The 12,726-nt window shown below is 46.7% G+C and overlaps 1 protein-coding gene across 1 annotated transcript in view; it reads left to right on the forward strand.

The window, feature by feature from the left end:
- PRMT7 (protein arginine methyltransferase 7) overlaps positions 1–10,581 on the forward strand; it is a 37,327-nt gene extending 26,746 nt beyond the window's left edge. Inside the window, exons 15-17 of the mRNA XM_056862518.1 lie at positions 3,552–3,712; positions 7,276–7,372; positions 10,420–10,581. Of these exons, the coding sequence (XP_056718496.1) occupies positions 3,552–3,712; positions 7,276–7,372; positions 10,420–10,581 (420 nt within the window). The remainder of the gene's footprint in view (positions 1–3,551; positions 3,713–7,275; positions 7,373–10,419) is intronic.
- Positions 10,582–12,726: the final 2,145 nt, after the last annotated feature.

Below are 12,726 nucleotides of genomic sequence, written 5' to 3' on the forward strand. Positions count from 1 at the left end.
CGTGGAATGAGGGGACATCCCAGGGGTCTCTGAGGCAATGCAGAGACCTCCGAGTGTCCTCCCAGTTGGTGTTCATGTGGCTTAACTTGGCCAGTAATGCTCTCTCAGCAAAGTGTCCTGATGTGTAATTGGGGAGGGGGGGCTATAACATTTGGAGCGTGGGGTCAGAATGGTGTAATCATCCTGGTGTAAACTTTGCTTCTTTCATAACTGTGCAGCTGAGGGAGGGTCCACATGTTTTTCTTGCACAGAAGCTTTAGATATGGCTAAGTTGTATATCACAAACAACTTGTTGCATACATGGTTGATTCAGCCATAAGCACCCAATTGTGGTTTGGCACTGTGTGAAGCAACACTATTCTCGCACACTCTCACCTCCTCTTGCATGCCTGGAGTCAATTACTGCCTTTGATTCAGTTAAAAACCACAGTTTGCCTTTGTAGCGGAACTGGACCAACGGTAGTTTGTACTTCTGTGCCAAACCACGGCTTGCAAACCTGGTTCGCTAGAGACGCAGAAACCATAGTTTTCTGGCTCAGGCAAAACATTATAAACTGTGGTTTACGTTAAATTGGAAGTGGCTCATTTAATCATTGGCGTATGGGGGATGGAAAAGGGAAAGGAGCAAAGGAAAGTTCGAACGTGGGCTCTTTCCTGTTATGTGTGAACCTCTTCTTAATTTCTTATTTTAGTTTCAATTGAGTAATTTATTGCTCATTTTAGAATATAAGAATAGTCATGCTGGATCAGACCAAGGCCCATCAAGTCCAGCAGTCTATTCCCACAGTGGCCAACCAGGTGCCTCTAGGAAATCCACAAACAAGACAAGTTCATCAGCATCCTGCCTGTGTTCCACAGCACCTAGTTAGTTGCGTGCTATGTGTTTAAAATCTTTACCAGTGCCCAGCGTATGATTTTCCCACACCCCAAACGCCAGTCAGCATGGTGTCGTGGTTAGGAGCGGTGAACTCTAGCCTGAACAACTGGGTTTGATTCCTTGCTCCTCCACATGAGCAGTGGACTCTAATCTGGAGAACCGGGTTTGATTCCCCACTCCTCCACATGAAGCCTGCTGGGTGACCTTGGGCCAGTCACAGTTCTCTCATAGCTCTCTCAGCCCCACCTACCTCACAAGGTGTCTGTTGTGGGGAGAAGGGAAGGTGACTGTAAGCTGCTTTGAGACTCCTTAACAGTGGAGAAAAAGCAGGGTATAAAAGCCAACTCTTCTAATTCTTCTGCAGCTGTCATTTGCAGAAGTTTGTAGCTTTCCAAGGCTAGCTAGCTATTTATTCATTCATAATATTAATGAGTCACCTCTCTGCCTGGAAGCACAGAGGAAATGTACAATATAAATTCCCAGTATAACAAATTAAAATACTGAAATTGAATAACGGGAAAAGCAGTGGCACACATATAACATAAGAGAGTATGCAAATCTAGCAATGAATGTGAAGAGCTGTAAGAAATGTGTAATAAAACAACAAATGACACAGCAGCTGGTCAACGGCAAAGTTTAGCGGTAAGCAATAAAAAGTGACAACAGAAAACCTCACAATAGATGAAAGAGAGCATCAGCACCGGTGGCCGTTGACATTACCTAAAATTACTAATCCCAAAGAGAAATTTTGTCTCTTTCACGGTAATAAAGCAGTGCCCGCCAGCGCTCCGCCTTCACCGCAAGAGACCATGGGCCCAATTAACTTAATTGTAAAAATGTGGAGTTATTTTGAAAAGTACCACTTAGGAATGTCTGGGATGACGAGCGCAATGAGTCACGTTAGCAGCTGCGAAGCTGCAGCAGAAAGTGGCGTAAAAGGGTGAAAGAATTACAGAGGAAATGGTTGGAGCTGTTTAATTCGGAGTAAACAGACTCCCCCACCCCTAGGCTTCCTTCCTGGCCTAGAGCCAAAGCTTTGTATAGTGAACCCTCCTGGAAGGCAGGTATCTCCGTACTCCCTTCCACCAATGACTATGTTCACGCAAAACAGAGAAAGTGGAAACAATAGAACATGTTCTGCTGCAATGTCCCTTCTACAACGACATAAGATCGCAGCACATTCTCCCCATATTGTCATCCTTTCCTGGGAGATCGGAAGAAGCTAAAGTTTCCCTTTTGTTAGCAGACTCCTCTCGGGAGATAACCTCTCAAGTAGCCAAATTTTGCCTCCGGTCTAGTGGGATTCGTAAACGGCTAATTGAAAACCCTTCCCCATAGAAGATCTTTCCTCCTCTTCTTCAAATCCTCCTTCCCAGAATCATCAACTTTTTATTATTTTATTTTATTATTTTAAACCTAACTTTGATTTTTATTCAGCGCTGATATTGTATCGAAATAAAACTTGATTGATTGGTATAGTGAACCCACAGCCTGCCCCCAACACAATTGGGGAGTCTTGGACAAACACTGGCTCTGAGCCCAGCAGAGACCTGGGGCAGGTTTTGCGTGCCGTTGAATTAAGGTACTTGCTCAAGGCCACGTGCAATATTACTGCTTCTTTCCTTGTCCATAAGCCATCTGTAGCTCGTAGGAGAGCTACCTACAAAGGTTTTGAAGTGGGTGGCAAATTAGAAGAAGAAGAGTTGGTTTTTATATGCCAACTTTCTGTGCCACTTAAGGGAGACTCAAACCGGCTTACAATCACCTTCCCTTCCCCACAACAGACACCCCGTGAGGTAGGTGGGGCTGAGAGAGCTCTAAGAGCTGTGACTAGCCAAGGTCACCCAGCTGGCTTTGTGTGCAGGAGTGAGGAAACAAATCCAGTTCACCAGATTAGAGTCTGCTGCTCATGTGGAGGAGTGGGGAATCAAACCCGGTTCTCCAGATCAGAGTCCTCTGCACCAAACCACCACTACACCACACTGGCTCCAAGTAGCGCTTGTAAGACAAAGAGGAGTGGAAATGTAGACAGACAGGTCAGGATGCTGACGAAGTGGTTTGCTAGAGACCTGCCCTTGAAACGGTTGCTCTGTTAACCCATCAGAATGAAATTCCAATGTGCAGATGCTCTCTGGCTTCTCAGAGAGAGGGGGGTTCCACGCCACCCACCCACCACCAATACCTGCAACCCCTTTTTAATTGGTCATGCCAGGAATTGAACCTGGGACCTTCTGCCTGCACAGCAAATGCTCTCCAGATATGAACCGGTGTCTTGTTGATTGGCAACCCAGGGCTCTGCCAACTGAGCTGTAATCCCTCAACGCTGAGGTGTCTGCTCCAGCAGTCTCAGCAGCCACAGTACTGGTCCAGTTGACACTGTGAGAGATTACGCAGTGAGATCGTATATGAAAAATAAGGTCAAGTCTTCTGTCCATCAATGTGAAGAAAGAAAGAATCCATCCTTCTAGTGTATTATCTTCCTTTTTAACTTAGTTTTTCTCTCTGCCGGCATGGAGTAAATGTTAAAATCTCAGCTTGGTAAAGGAGGATTTTGGTGGCCAGTGTGGCGGCTCAGCACTTCAGTGCTTTCCGAGGATTTAAGGTCAGAATGCTTTTATGAGCTCTCTACCCAATTTACTACAGGGCTTACTTCTGGCTTCTTTTTCTCTGGTAGAATTCCTTAGACTTCAGGGAATCGAGAGAAGCGGAGCCTCATCCACTGTGGGAATACCCTTGCAAATCGATATCTGACCCTCTAGAGGTCTTGACGTTTGACTTCAGAGAAACGGTGCCAGAGCACTCCATCGAGAAGGAAGGCACTGTGAATCTATCGAGGTGAGTGGCACTCAGAAAGGACCTAATGTAAGGATTTGTACCTTGTTTTAATTCTGCGAATACGCTCCTGAAAACTGTACTGCCCGCGCTAAGCATTGCAGCCTGTGCCTCGCTAGCTGGCCATCTGCAAAACATTCTTACTACCCTGTCTCACTATTTTACAAATTAAGAACATAAGAAAAGCCACGCTGGATCAGACCAAAGCCCGTCACATCTGGCAGTCTGTTCCCACAGTGGCCAGCCATGTGCCTCTAGGAAGCCCACAAACAAGATGACTGCAGCAGCATTCTCCTGCCTGTGTTCCACAGCACTTAATATAATGGGCATGCTCCTCTGAGACTGTAGGGAATAGGTCTGCATCATGACTAGTATCCATTTTGGCCAGTAGCCATGGATACCCCTCCCCTCCATTAACATGTCCACTCCCCTCTTAAAGCTTTCCAAGTTGGCAGCCATCACCACATCCTGGGGCAGGGAGTTCCACAATTTGATTTAATTGCAACAAGATGATGTACATGGTATAGGAGTATCTCCTCTGGAGACGGGGATGGGGGGGGTTCCCATAGCTTAGGGGATGCAGACTAGATCAGTTCCCCTGGAGAAAATGGCTGGCTTTGGAGAGTAGACTGTATGGCATTATACTCCTGTGAGATCCCTCCCCTCTACAGTTGCAAACCTTCAGGTGGTACATAATATAAGAAAGGCCATGCTGGATCAGACCAAAGTCCATCATGTCCAGCAGTCTGTTCACAGAGTGGCCAACCAGGTGCCTCTAGGAAGCCCATAAACAAGACAACTTCAGCAGGACCATCCTGCCTGTGTTCCACAACACCTAAGATAATAGGCATGCTCCTCTGATACTGTAGAGATTAGGTATGCATCATGGCTAGTATCCATTTTGACTAGTTGCCATGGATAGCCCTCCCCTCCATGAACATGTCCACTCCCCTCTTCAAGCTTTCCAAGCTGGCAGCCATCACCTCATCCTGGGGCAGGGAGTTCCACAATTTGATTTAATTGCCACAAGATGATGTACGCGGTATAGGAGGACCTACTTATCTAAAGGATTGACTCCTCCCCTTTGTCCCCATGAGCCAGCCACAGATTTCAAGGGGCCACTTATTGCCTGTCCCCCCACTTCGAGTGGCCCACCTGGCATTAATCAGAACCCCAATTCCTTTAATTCACACTCTGTGGAACAAGTTGCCTGAAGAGGTGGGGGGGGGGCATTATTAGAAATCTTCAGGGGGTGCTGCAAAGCCATTTTATTTTCCTGGGGTTTTAACCGGGTTTAAACAGTAATCCATCTTTTGGGCGGGAGGTTTACCTGGGTTTTTTTTTTATCTGTTGGTTTTAAATTTTTAATTATTTAACTGTGACGCATAAGCTGCCGTGATCCACAAGGAAAGGCAGTGTATAAATATTTTAATAAATCAATCGATAAATTAAAACATTTTTAAAATTGAATACCAGGTACGGTAAACCGGAAAAGGCATTCGATTAAAACGAGGGCACTCATGAAAAGAAAACACCACAGATGGGCAGTGGAGTCTGATCTGGATAACCGGGTTTGATTCCCCGCTCCTCCACATGAGCGGCAGAGGCTAATCGGGTGAACTGGATTTGTTTCCCCGCTCTTACACATGAAGCCAGCTGGGTGACCTTGGGCAAGTCATGCTCTCTCAGCCTCACCTACCTCACAGGGTGTCTGTAGTGGGGAGGGGAAGGGAAGGTGATTGTAAGCAGGTTTGATTCTCCCTTAAGTGGCAGAGAAAGTCGGCATATAAAAACCAACTCCTCCTCCTCCTTCCTCTTCTTCTTTTTCTTCTTCTTCTTCTGATGTTTTTATTTCAGCTTCCTTGTTATTCACTCATTGCTGTTTGTTTTCCCCTTTCTTGTGCTCTGCTGTTGGAGTTACAGCAAAAACTTTGTTAACCAGCACTCATGGGGAATGGGAGTTGCCGGTTAACCAGATATGCCAATTAACAAAGCTTTTACCTGGTGGTGAGAGGGCAGCAGTGTTGAGTGGGTGGCAGCTGTGCCCAGGCCCTGGTCAGGATCCACTGCCTCCTTTGACACTGCTCTTTTGACAGTGCCAACTTGGGCAGGTCTCTTGGTCATGATGGCTAACCAGGTGCCAGTTAACAAGATGTGGATTGCCTCAAGCACTTTCAGTGGAGAGGTAGCATAAAAATATTTTTAAATCAATAGAGGTGGTATAAAAATACTTTGAAATGGATAGGAATGAAACTAGGTGCCAGGCAAGCTACTTTAAGGGAGGTGTTCCACAATCAAGCCCCCCCCCCCCCACTGGAAAGGCTCTCTCTCTGGTTGCTGCCCACCTAACTTCAAAGGAAGGGTCTCCCGGAACAGGACCACGTGATGCTGGTCTTTTGAGCTGATGAACAAGTTCCTAAGTTACATTGGAAGAAAGGGAGTGCAGAGTTTGGCGACAGAGCAAGGTGGACGTAAAGGTTTAGAGGATCAGCACATTCTTAGCCCCTTTCAATTAAAAAAAATCTTTCATGCATGTAATAGCTTGCTGTTCTTAATGCATAATGTATAAATTACATTACAACAATATGCTTGAATCGATTTATGAAGCTGTTAGTTCTTCCTTTCCAAATGCAACCATCTGTTCCCTGGTTGATCATTTCTCCCTGATCCAAAACGCCGCGTGTGGTGTTATCGTTCTACCCGTTATAAAATATTGGAACATCCTGTGCAGTAAGGATCAATATTTGTCTGTACAATGATCCTTATTTAAACATCAAATGTAGCTGTGTGTGCGTATGTATGTTTTGGAGGTAGAATTATTTAACTAGCACCGGCAAGCGAGTTGCATCAGTTATACGCACACAAGATGTGCTAACTAAAACCCAAATCAGAGATATTTAGCTCTTGCTTCTCTGAGGCCTGTGTTTGTCATGTTTTCATGAGAAATAACCAGGTATTTTGCAGCAAATCCAAATGCCAACATTCTGGAAAGTGGGCTTCTTGCAAGCAAAAATTAGTCATAAAATATACTTGGCTTGTCCCAACTGGGTGTTTGAAGAGCTCTGCACTCGAGATTCTTCCTTCATGTTCTTCTAGCTTATTCAAAGTGGTGCCCCACAAAGGATTGCTGACCTCCATGAGGGGGGCCTGGGGGAGTTTCTCCATGAATTCCAGCTTATCTCCAGACGGGAGAGATCACATGAACACATGAAGCTGCCTTATACTGAACCAGACCCTCAGTCCATCAAAGTCAGTATTGTCTACTCTACTCAGACCCGCAGCGGCTCTCCAGGGTCTCAGGCTGCAGAGAAGAGACGAAGGGAGGTGTTTTTAGAGATGGGTCTTATTTAAGTTTTATAGTTTTATTGTTCAAGACCTCGGTCTAAGAACAGGGGAAAAGAAAGAAAAGAGGCTCCTCCCAGGCTGCTCACAAAGGAAAATATTGTTCATATTTGAAATACCGTTCATGTTTCAAAAGAATTTATGCAATGCATACTGTGCACATCAGCCTGCCGGTGTTCTTTAACGTTTGCAGAAAATCAGTATTTGTGGTTCTTTCCTTCCAGGACTGGGAAGAGTCACGGAGCTGTTCTTTGGATGGAATATAACCTGACTTCCAGCCTTTCGGTTAGCACAGGACTCGTGAAGGTTTCGGACGAAAAGGTATTTGCTTGATTCTGTTCCATCCACGCTCCAGAGAGGAAAAGGGGAATGTTGAATTGCAACAGAGCAATGTCCCTCTACCCTGCTCAGGTCTATTTCATGGTTTTGCCTTTTCCGAGTTGGTCAGCAGTTTGTTCTAATAAATCTTTGTTTACATTATTTATGCGGGAAATACATGTTTGAAGGGTACTGTGTAGACACAAATGTGCAACGTATTTCAGATTACCAACCACACTGGGAAGACAGAAAGTAGAGGGCCGAGTTCACGTGTGTGTTTCATTTTTGCATAACGTATACTGGCTTGGATACATGAACACATGAAGCTGCCTTATACTGAATCAGACCCTCGGTCCATCAAAGTCAGTATTATCTACTCAGACCGGCAGCAGCTCTCCAGGATCTCAGGCGGAGGTCTTTCACATCACCGACTTGCCTTTAACTGGAGATGCCGGGGATTGAACCTGGGACCTTCTACTTGCCAAGGAGATGCTCTACCACTGAGCCACAGCCCCTCCCACAGGTCTGCTAACAGAGGGGCTTTCCACTGGGGGAGGGAATGTTCCTCTGACATATAAAGGGAAAGGCAGCTGCCGCTAGAGAGAAGCACCTTTGCTAGGGGAACAGATCTGTAAGACACAACCCACGATGTAAAACATAGTTATGCCAGGCCCAAGGGAATGTATTTTCCTTTTTCGGCAAATTCTGTTGGAACATTATCACTTTCACAGCTGTGTGTGTGTGTGTTAAGTGCCGTCAAGTCGATTCCGACTCATGGCGACCCTATGAATCAATGTCCTCCAAATGTCCTTCTTACAGCTGTGTGTGTGTGTGTGTGAAGTGCCGTCAAGTCACAGCCGACTTATGGCGACCCCTTTTTGGGGTTTTCATGGCAAGAGACTAACAGGTGGTTTGCCAGTGCCTTCCTCTGCACAGCAACCCTGGTATTCCTTGGTGGTCTCCCATCCAAATACTAACCAAGGCTGACCCTGCTTAGCTTCTGAGATCTGACAAGATCAGGCTAGCCTGGGCCATCCAGGTCAGGGCTCTTACAGCTAGGGGTGTACAAAAAAAAAATCAATAAAATTCAGATTCGGTTCTAATGGACCTGAAATTTTTTTCAGGAAACCCAGATATTCTTGAACCCCCATGTTGGGAATATCGGGATTCCCTAAAACTTCAGGTCCATTAGATCCAAATCCAAATTTTACCCCCATCTCCCCTCCCTTCACTTTCCTTGAGTCCAGCAGCTGCGCTGGCCGCCTCCAAGCCCCACGTGGAGCCTGGCGGTGGCAGCGGTGGCCAGGGCAGAGCTGCACGCCGGGCTCGGCTAGGCCAATCCAGCGTGCAGCTCTGCGCCGCCCGCTGCCTCTGAGATCCAGTGGAGACAGAGGCAGCGGCAGTGGAGTTCTGCACCAGCCTGGCTGGCCAGCAGGTAAGTGGGGGGGGGGGAATTCTCCCCCCCAGCCTTTTATTTTTATTTTAAAGTGGCGGTAGTGCCAAAGCAGCCTGAAAAATGCTAAAAAAAAAATTCAGGATGTGCTTTTTGGCTCCCTTTAAATTACCTCTATTTAAATCAGGCCTTTATTGGCATAATAAATAAATAAATAAATACAAACATCTTGAGGTTAAAAGGAGGTTTTAAAATTTGGAACAAGTCTCTTCCTTAGATCATATGCGAGGTTTAAATTTTTAAAAAATAAGTCCCAAGAAGCTAGCAACCCCTGCAGTAACCTGAGGATAGCTGTCATTTAAAAGAAATCTGACTAGCTCCTTATCGGTGCCACCAGAGCAATCTTTCAAGAGGGGTTCAGTGATCTGTTCCCGTAAGGGTGAGCCAAGCTCACAGTGTAGCAATACATGGGCCACGGTTTCGACTTGTCCAGTGTCACAGGAACATAGCCTTTTCTCGTAGGGGACCTCTATTTTGGGGGAGGAAAGGTAGGGTAAAGGTCCCCTGTGCAAGCACCGGGTCATTCCTGACTCATGGGGTGACGTCACATCTCGACGTTTACTAGGCAGACTGTGTTTACGGGGTGGTTTGCCAGTGCCTTCCCCAGTCGTCTTCCCTTTACCCCCAGCAAGCTGGGTACTCATTTGACCGACCTCAGAAGGATGGAAGGCTGAGTCAACCTTGAGCCGGCTCCCTGAAACCGACTTCCGTCGGGATTGAACTCAGGTCGGGAGCAGACCTTAGACTGCAGTACTGCAACTTACCACTCTGCGCCACGGGGCTCCTGGTGGGGGAGGAAACCCCCCCCCCCGAAAATACTGATAAGGTATTTTTGGGGTGGGCGTATTGGTTCGGCTTTGCCAAGCACACTTCCTATTTACATGTGTATACTGAGAGGCCTGGTCTATTGCTGCAGTAGAATGTAAACTGACTACGCCACTTTGGAGGAGGGATTACTTTGGTCAAGGTTTCTCTGTGTGAATCATCTCAAAATGGGGAAACCAGCACAGCGTACAAAGAAACTGTTCTCCCAAATATGCTAAAGTTGTAAAAAAAACCCACAAATTATGGAGAGTTTTCAGTTGGGGAAGCATTTAAAAACACGACTTCCCTGTAGCCTTAAGTGGTACAGCCCATTCTGCCATCTCATTGTGTTGTGTGTATTCACCAAGCGCGAGTTACTCCAGAGTCAGTTTTTGCATAGAACCAGCAGCCTTGGGGAACTCTAATCCGGACTTGGCTAAGAAGCTATTTCCTATTCCCCTCCCCCCATTCCGGAGGAATAAGACGCTGCCTAAAGCAACAAAAGAACAGTCTCAGCCTATCAGTGTAATACATTCCTTGGGCTGGATCCAACCCGCTTTTCCACTGGTGAAAAATGGTGCAGGGGGTCCCCTCCCTCTGACCATCAAAAAGACTATGCACGGACGAAAGCGTAATGCCTGTGAAATGGAGCAGCCTTGGGCAAGATTGGGTGAAAAAACTCACTGGTGCATGTGAACCGGCATGCTTGTTTTCTCAAAAAAAGTACTTGGCTGTCGGAGTTTGGATGCTCACCTCTGGGCCTGATGATCTTCCTCTTGCTTCTTTCCTACAGGGCTATTGTCAGTGGACTCCTCACTGCAAGCAGGCTGTGTATTTCCTCAGCACCGTTTCTGCGCCCGAGACCGTCGCCGACCGCCCCTCTGTGGCTGCGTACGCTATAAGCTTCAATCCCAAAACCGGAGAAGTTCTCATGGATTTTAAACTCTTAAGTTAATGTGGCATCCTTCCACTGAAAAACGCCCCCTCCCCCTCCCCCCAAGATCCTATATATGGGGCACTGCTCTTCTGTGGGCTCCTGCCATCCCTTAAAAGGCAAGAACGATACCTGAAGTGGGCTCTGAGCAGTCGTAGCAGCTGTAAGCAAATATGCTGCTTGCTAACGATAAAACTGAATCTCTGAATAGCTCTGAAAACATCATTGAAGTACCTTATTAGTGTAGCGTACGCACCAGGCTTCCCAGACAGAGAGCTTATATTGGTTGGGTTCCATGGATCTGTTCTCTGGTAGAACAAGCTTTCCCCCTTTGCAAGATGTTTGAAGGGAAAAATAAAAGAGAGGCTCAGTAGCTCATTGGCAGTGGTTCCTTCCGCTGTTGGCAGGATTCTCTGCTGGTGGAATGGATCTGCAGGATCCAATCTACTGTCTGATGTTTTTATTTGCCTCCTTGCTAGACTAGTTGCTGGCTCAGATGTTTATAGCTATTGCTTGACGGGCAGCCCAATCCTGAAGGGATCCGCAGCAAATCTGCAGCAGCGAGGATCAGCACAGCCGCATCGCCTCCTCAGAGACTTCCCGGCCACTGCAGAGGCAAAAAAAGGCTTAAAAAATTAGAGAAAAAGGGGGAAATGCCCCATTGCTTCCATTGGGGCTGTTCCACCCAAAAAGGTGGTGCAGCACCACTGCAGCGCGAGGGGGTGTTCCTGGAGCAAAAAGGGGTGAGGAAGCTGCTTAATGGCAGCTCCACCCCCGGAACACCCCCCCCCCCATGCCAGCGTGGCTGTGCTGGCATTGGGAGCCAGCAGCACCCAGGAACCGGCATGTTTGCTCCTGTGCTGGCTTAGGTGCCACCGTCTCCTAAGGAGCTTCGCCTCCCCCTTCAGGAACGGGCTCTACTTTTGCAGAAGTGCACAGAACTCTCTTCTTTCATTTTCACTGCGACAGGTGAACAGTTGAAACACTAGATCAGTGTTTTCCACGTTTTGTTTTGTTTAAGTGCGTACATTCATACATTGCTTTGTAGCAGAAATTATCACAGCGGTTTGCTACTAAACATCAAAACAACTGAAACGGGAACAGGACAACAATTCATCAAGGCACGTAAAGTTCAGGCAAGAATATTAATGAGTGGTTCAATGAAAACCATTCAGTAAAAGGCCTTTTTGGCAGGATCGGGGTTAAAATTCTGAGAAGCCGTCATGAGCCCCCCAAAGGGCAGTTTTTCTACCTTCTAAAGGCGGAGGGCACAGCAGACAAAGAACACTGTGCAGTGATTTTATTTATTTTTTGCAGTAAAGGGAGGCAGTTTCAATTCCAGCTGGACGTTTGTGAGGGGGAGAAGCTCAAAAGAACTTTGTAAAAAGGTGAAGATCAATTGGTGGTCAGGTCTATCAGTGGTGCGCTAGCTATGGTATCCAGAACTTCAGTCTCCTTGTTGAGAAACTGCTGGCTACTAACTGCTGATGAGAGCCCCTCTACAACGGAGGGCTTATTGGACGGAAATCCCCAAGGGATTTGTGCCATTTTCTTTCTGCTTCTGCATTCTGCTTCTAGCTCTGCAAACAAACCCTCCCCTTAAAAAGTGAAAAGTGCAAACCTCACAGGATCCAGGGGAAACAGTTCTTTGGCCTGGAGCTTTTGGGAGGGAATGTTTGCATAATCTGCCCCTTTGTGAATGGTCACAGATGACACCCCCCCTCCTTCTCAGGGAATAAGCACTACCAAGACGAGGGTTTTTTTTTTGGTCAGATTTCAGCTACAAACTTCTGCTTCCCCTCATTTGTGTGTGCTCAGAATAAACTTTTTAAAATTGTATTTCAGCCCTGAGAGACTTTTTTGTGCTGTGCTTTCCCCATGGACTCAAGCCTCTCAATTTGTGCTACTTAATGCTAGAAGGAAGAAAAAGAAGAGTTGGGTTTTATACCCTGCTTTTCTCTACCGAAAGGAGTCTCAAAACGGCTTACAATCACCCCCCCCACACACACACACAACAGGCACCTTGTGAGGTAGGTGGGGCTGAGAGAGTTCTGAGAGAACTGTGACTAGCCCAAGGTCAGCTAGCAGGCTTTATGGGTAGGAGTGGGGAAACCAACCCAGTTCACCAGATTAGAGTCCGCCACTCATGTGGAAGAGTAGGGGAAT

The sequence above is a fragment of the Euleptes europaea genome, chromosome 17 (assembly GCF_029931775.1).
Source record: "Euleptes europaea isolate rEulEur1 chromosome 17, rEulEur1.hap1, whole genome shotgun sequence".
Classification (NCBI taxonomy): domain Eukaryota; kingdom Metazoa; phylum Chordata; class Lepidosauria; order Squamata; family Sphaerodactylidae; genus Euleptes; species Euleptes europaea.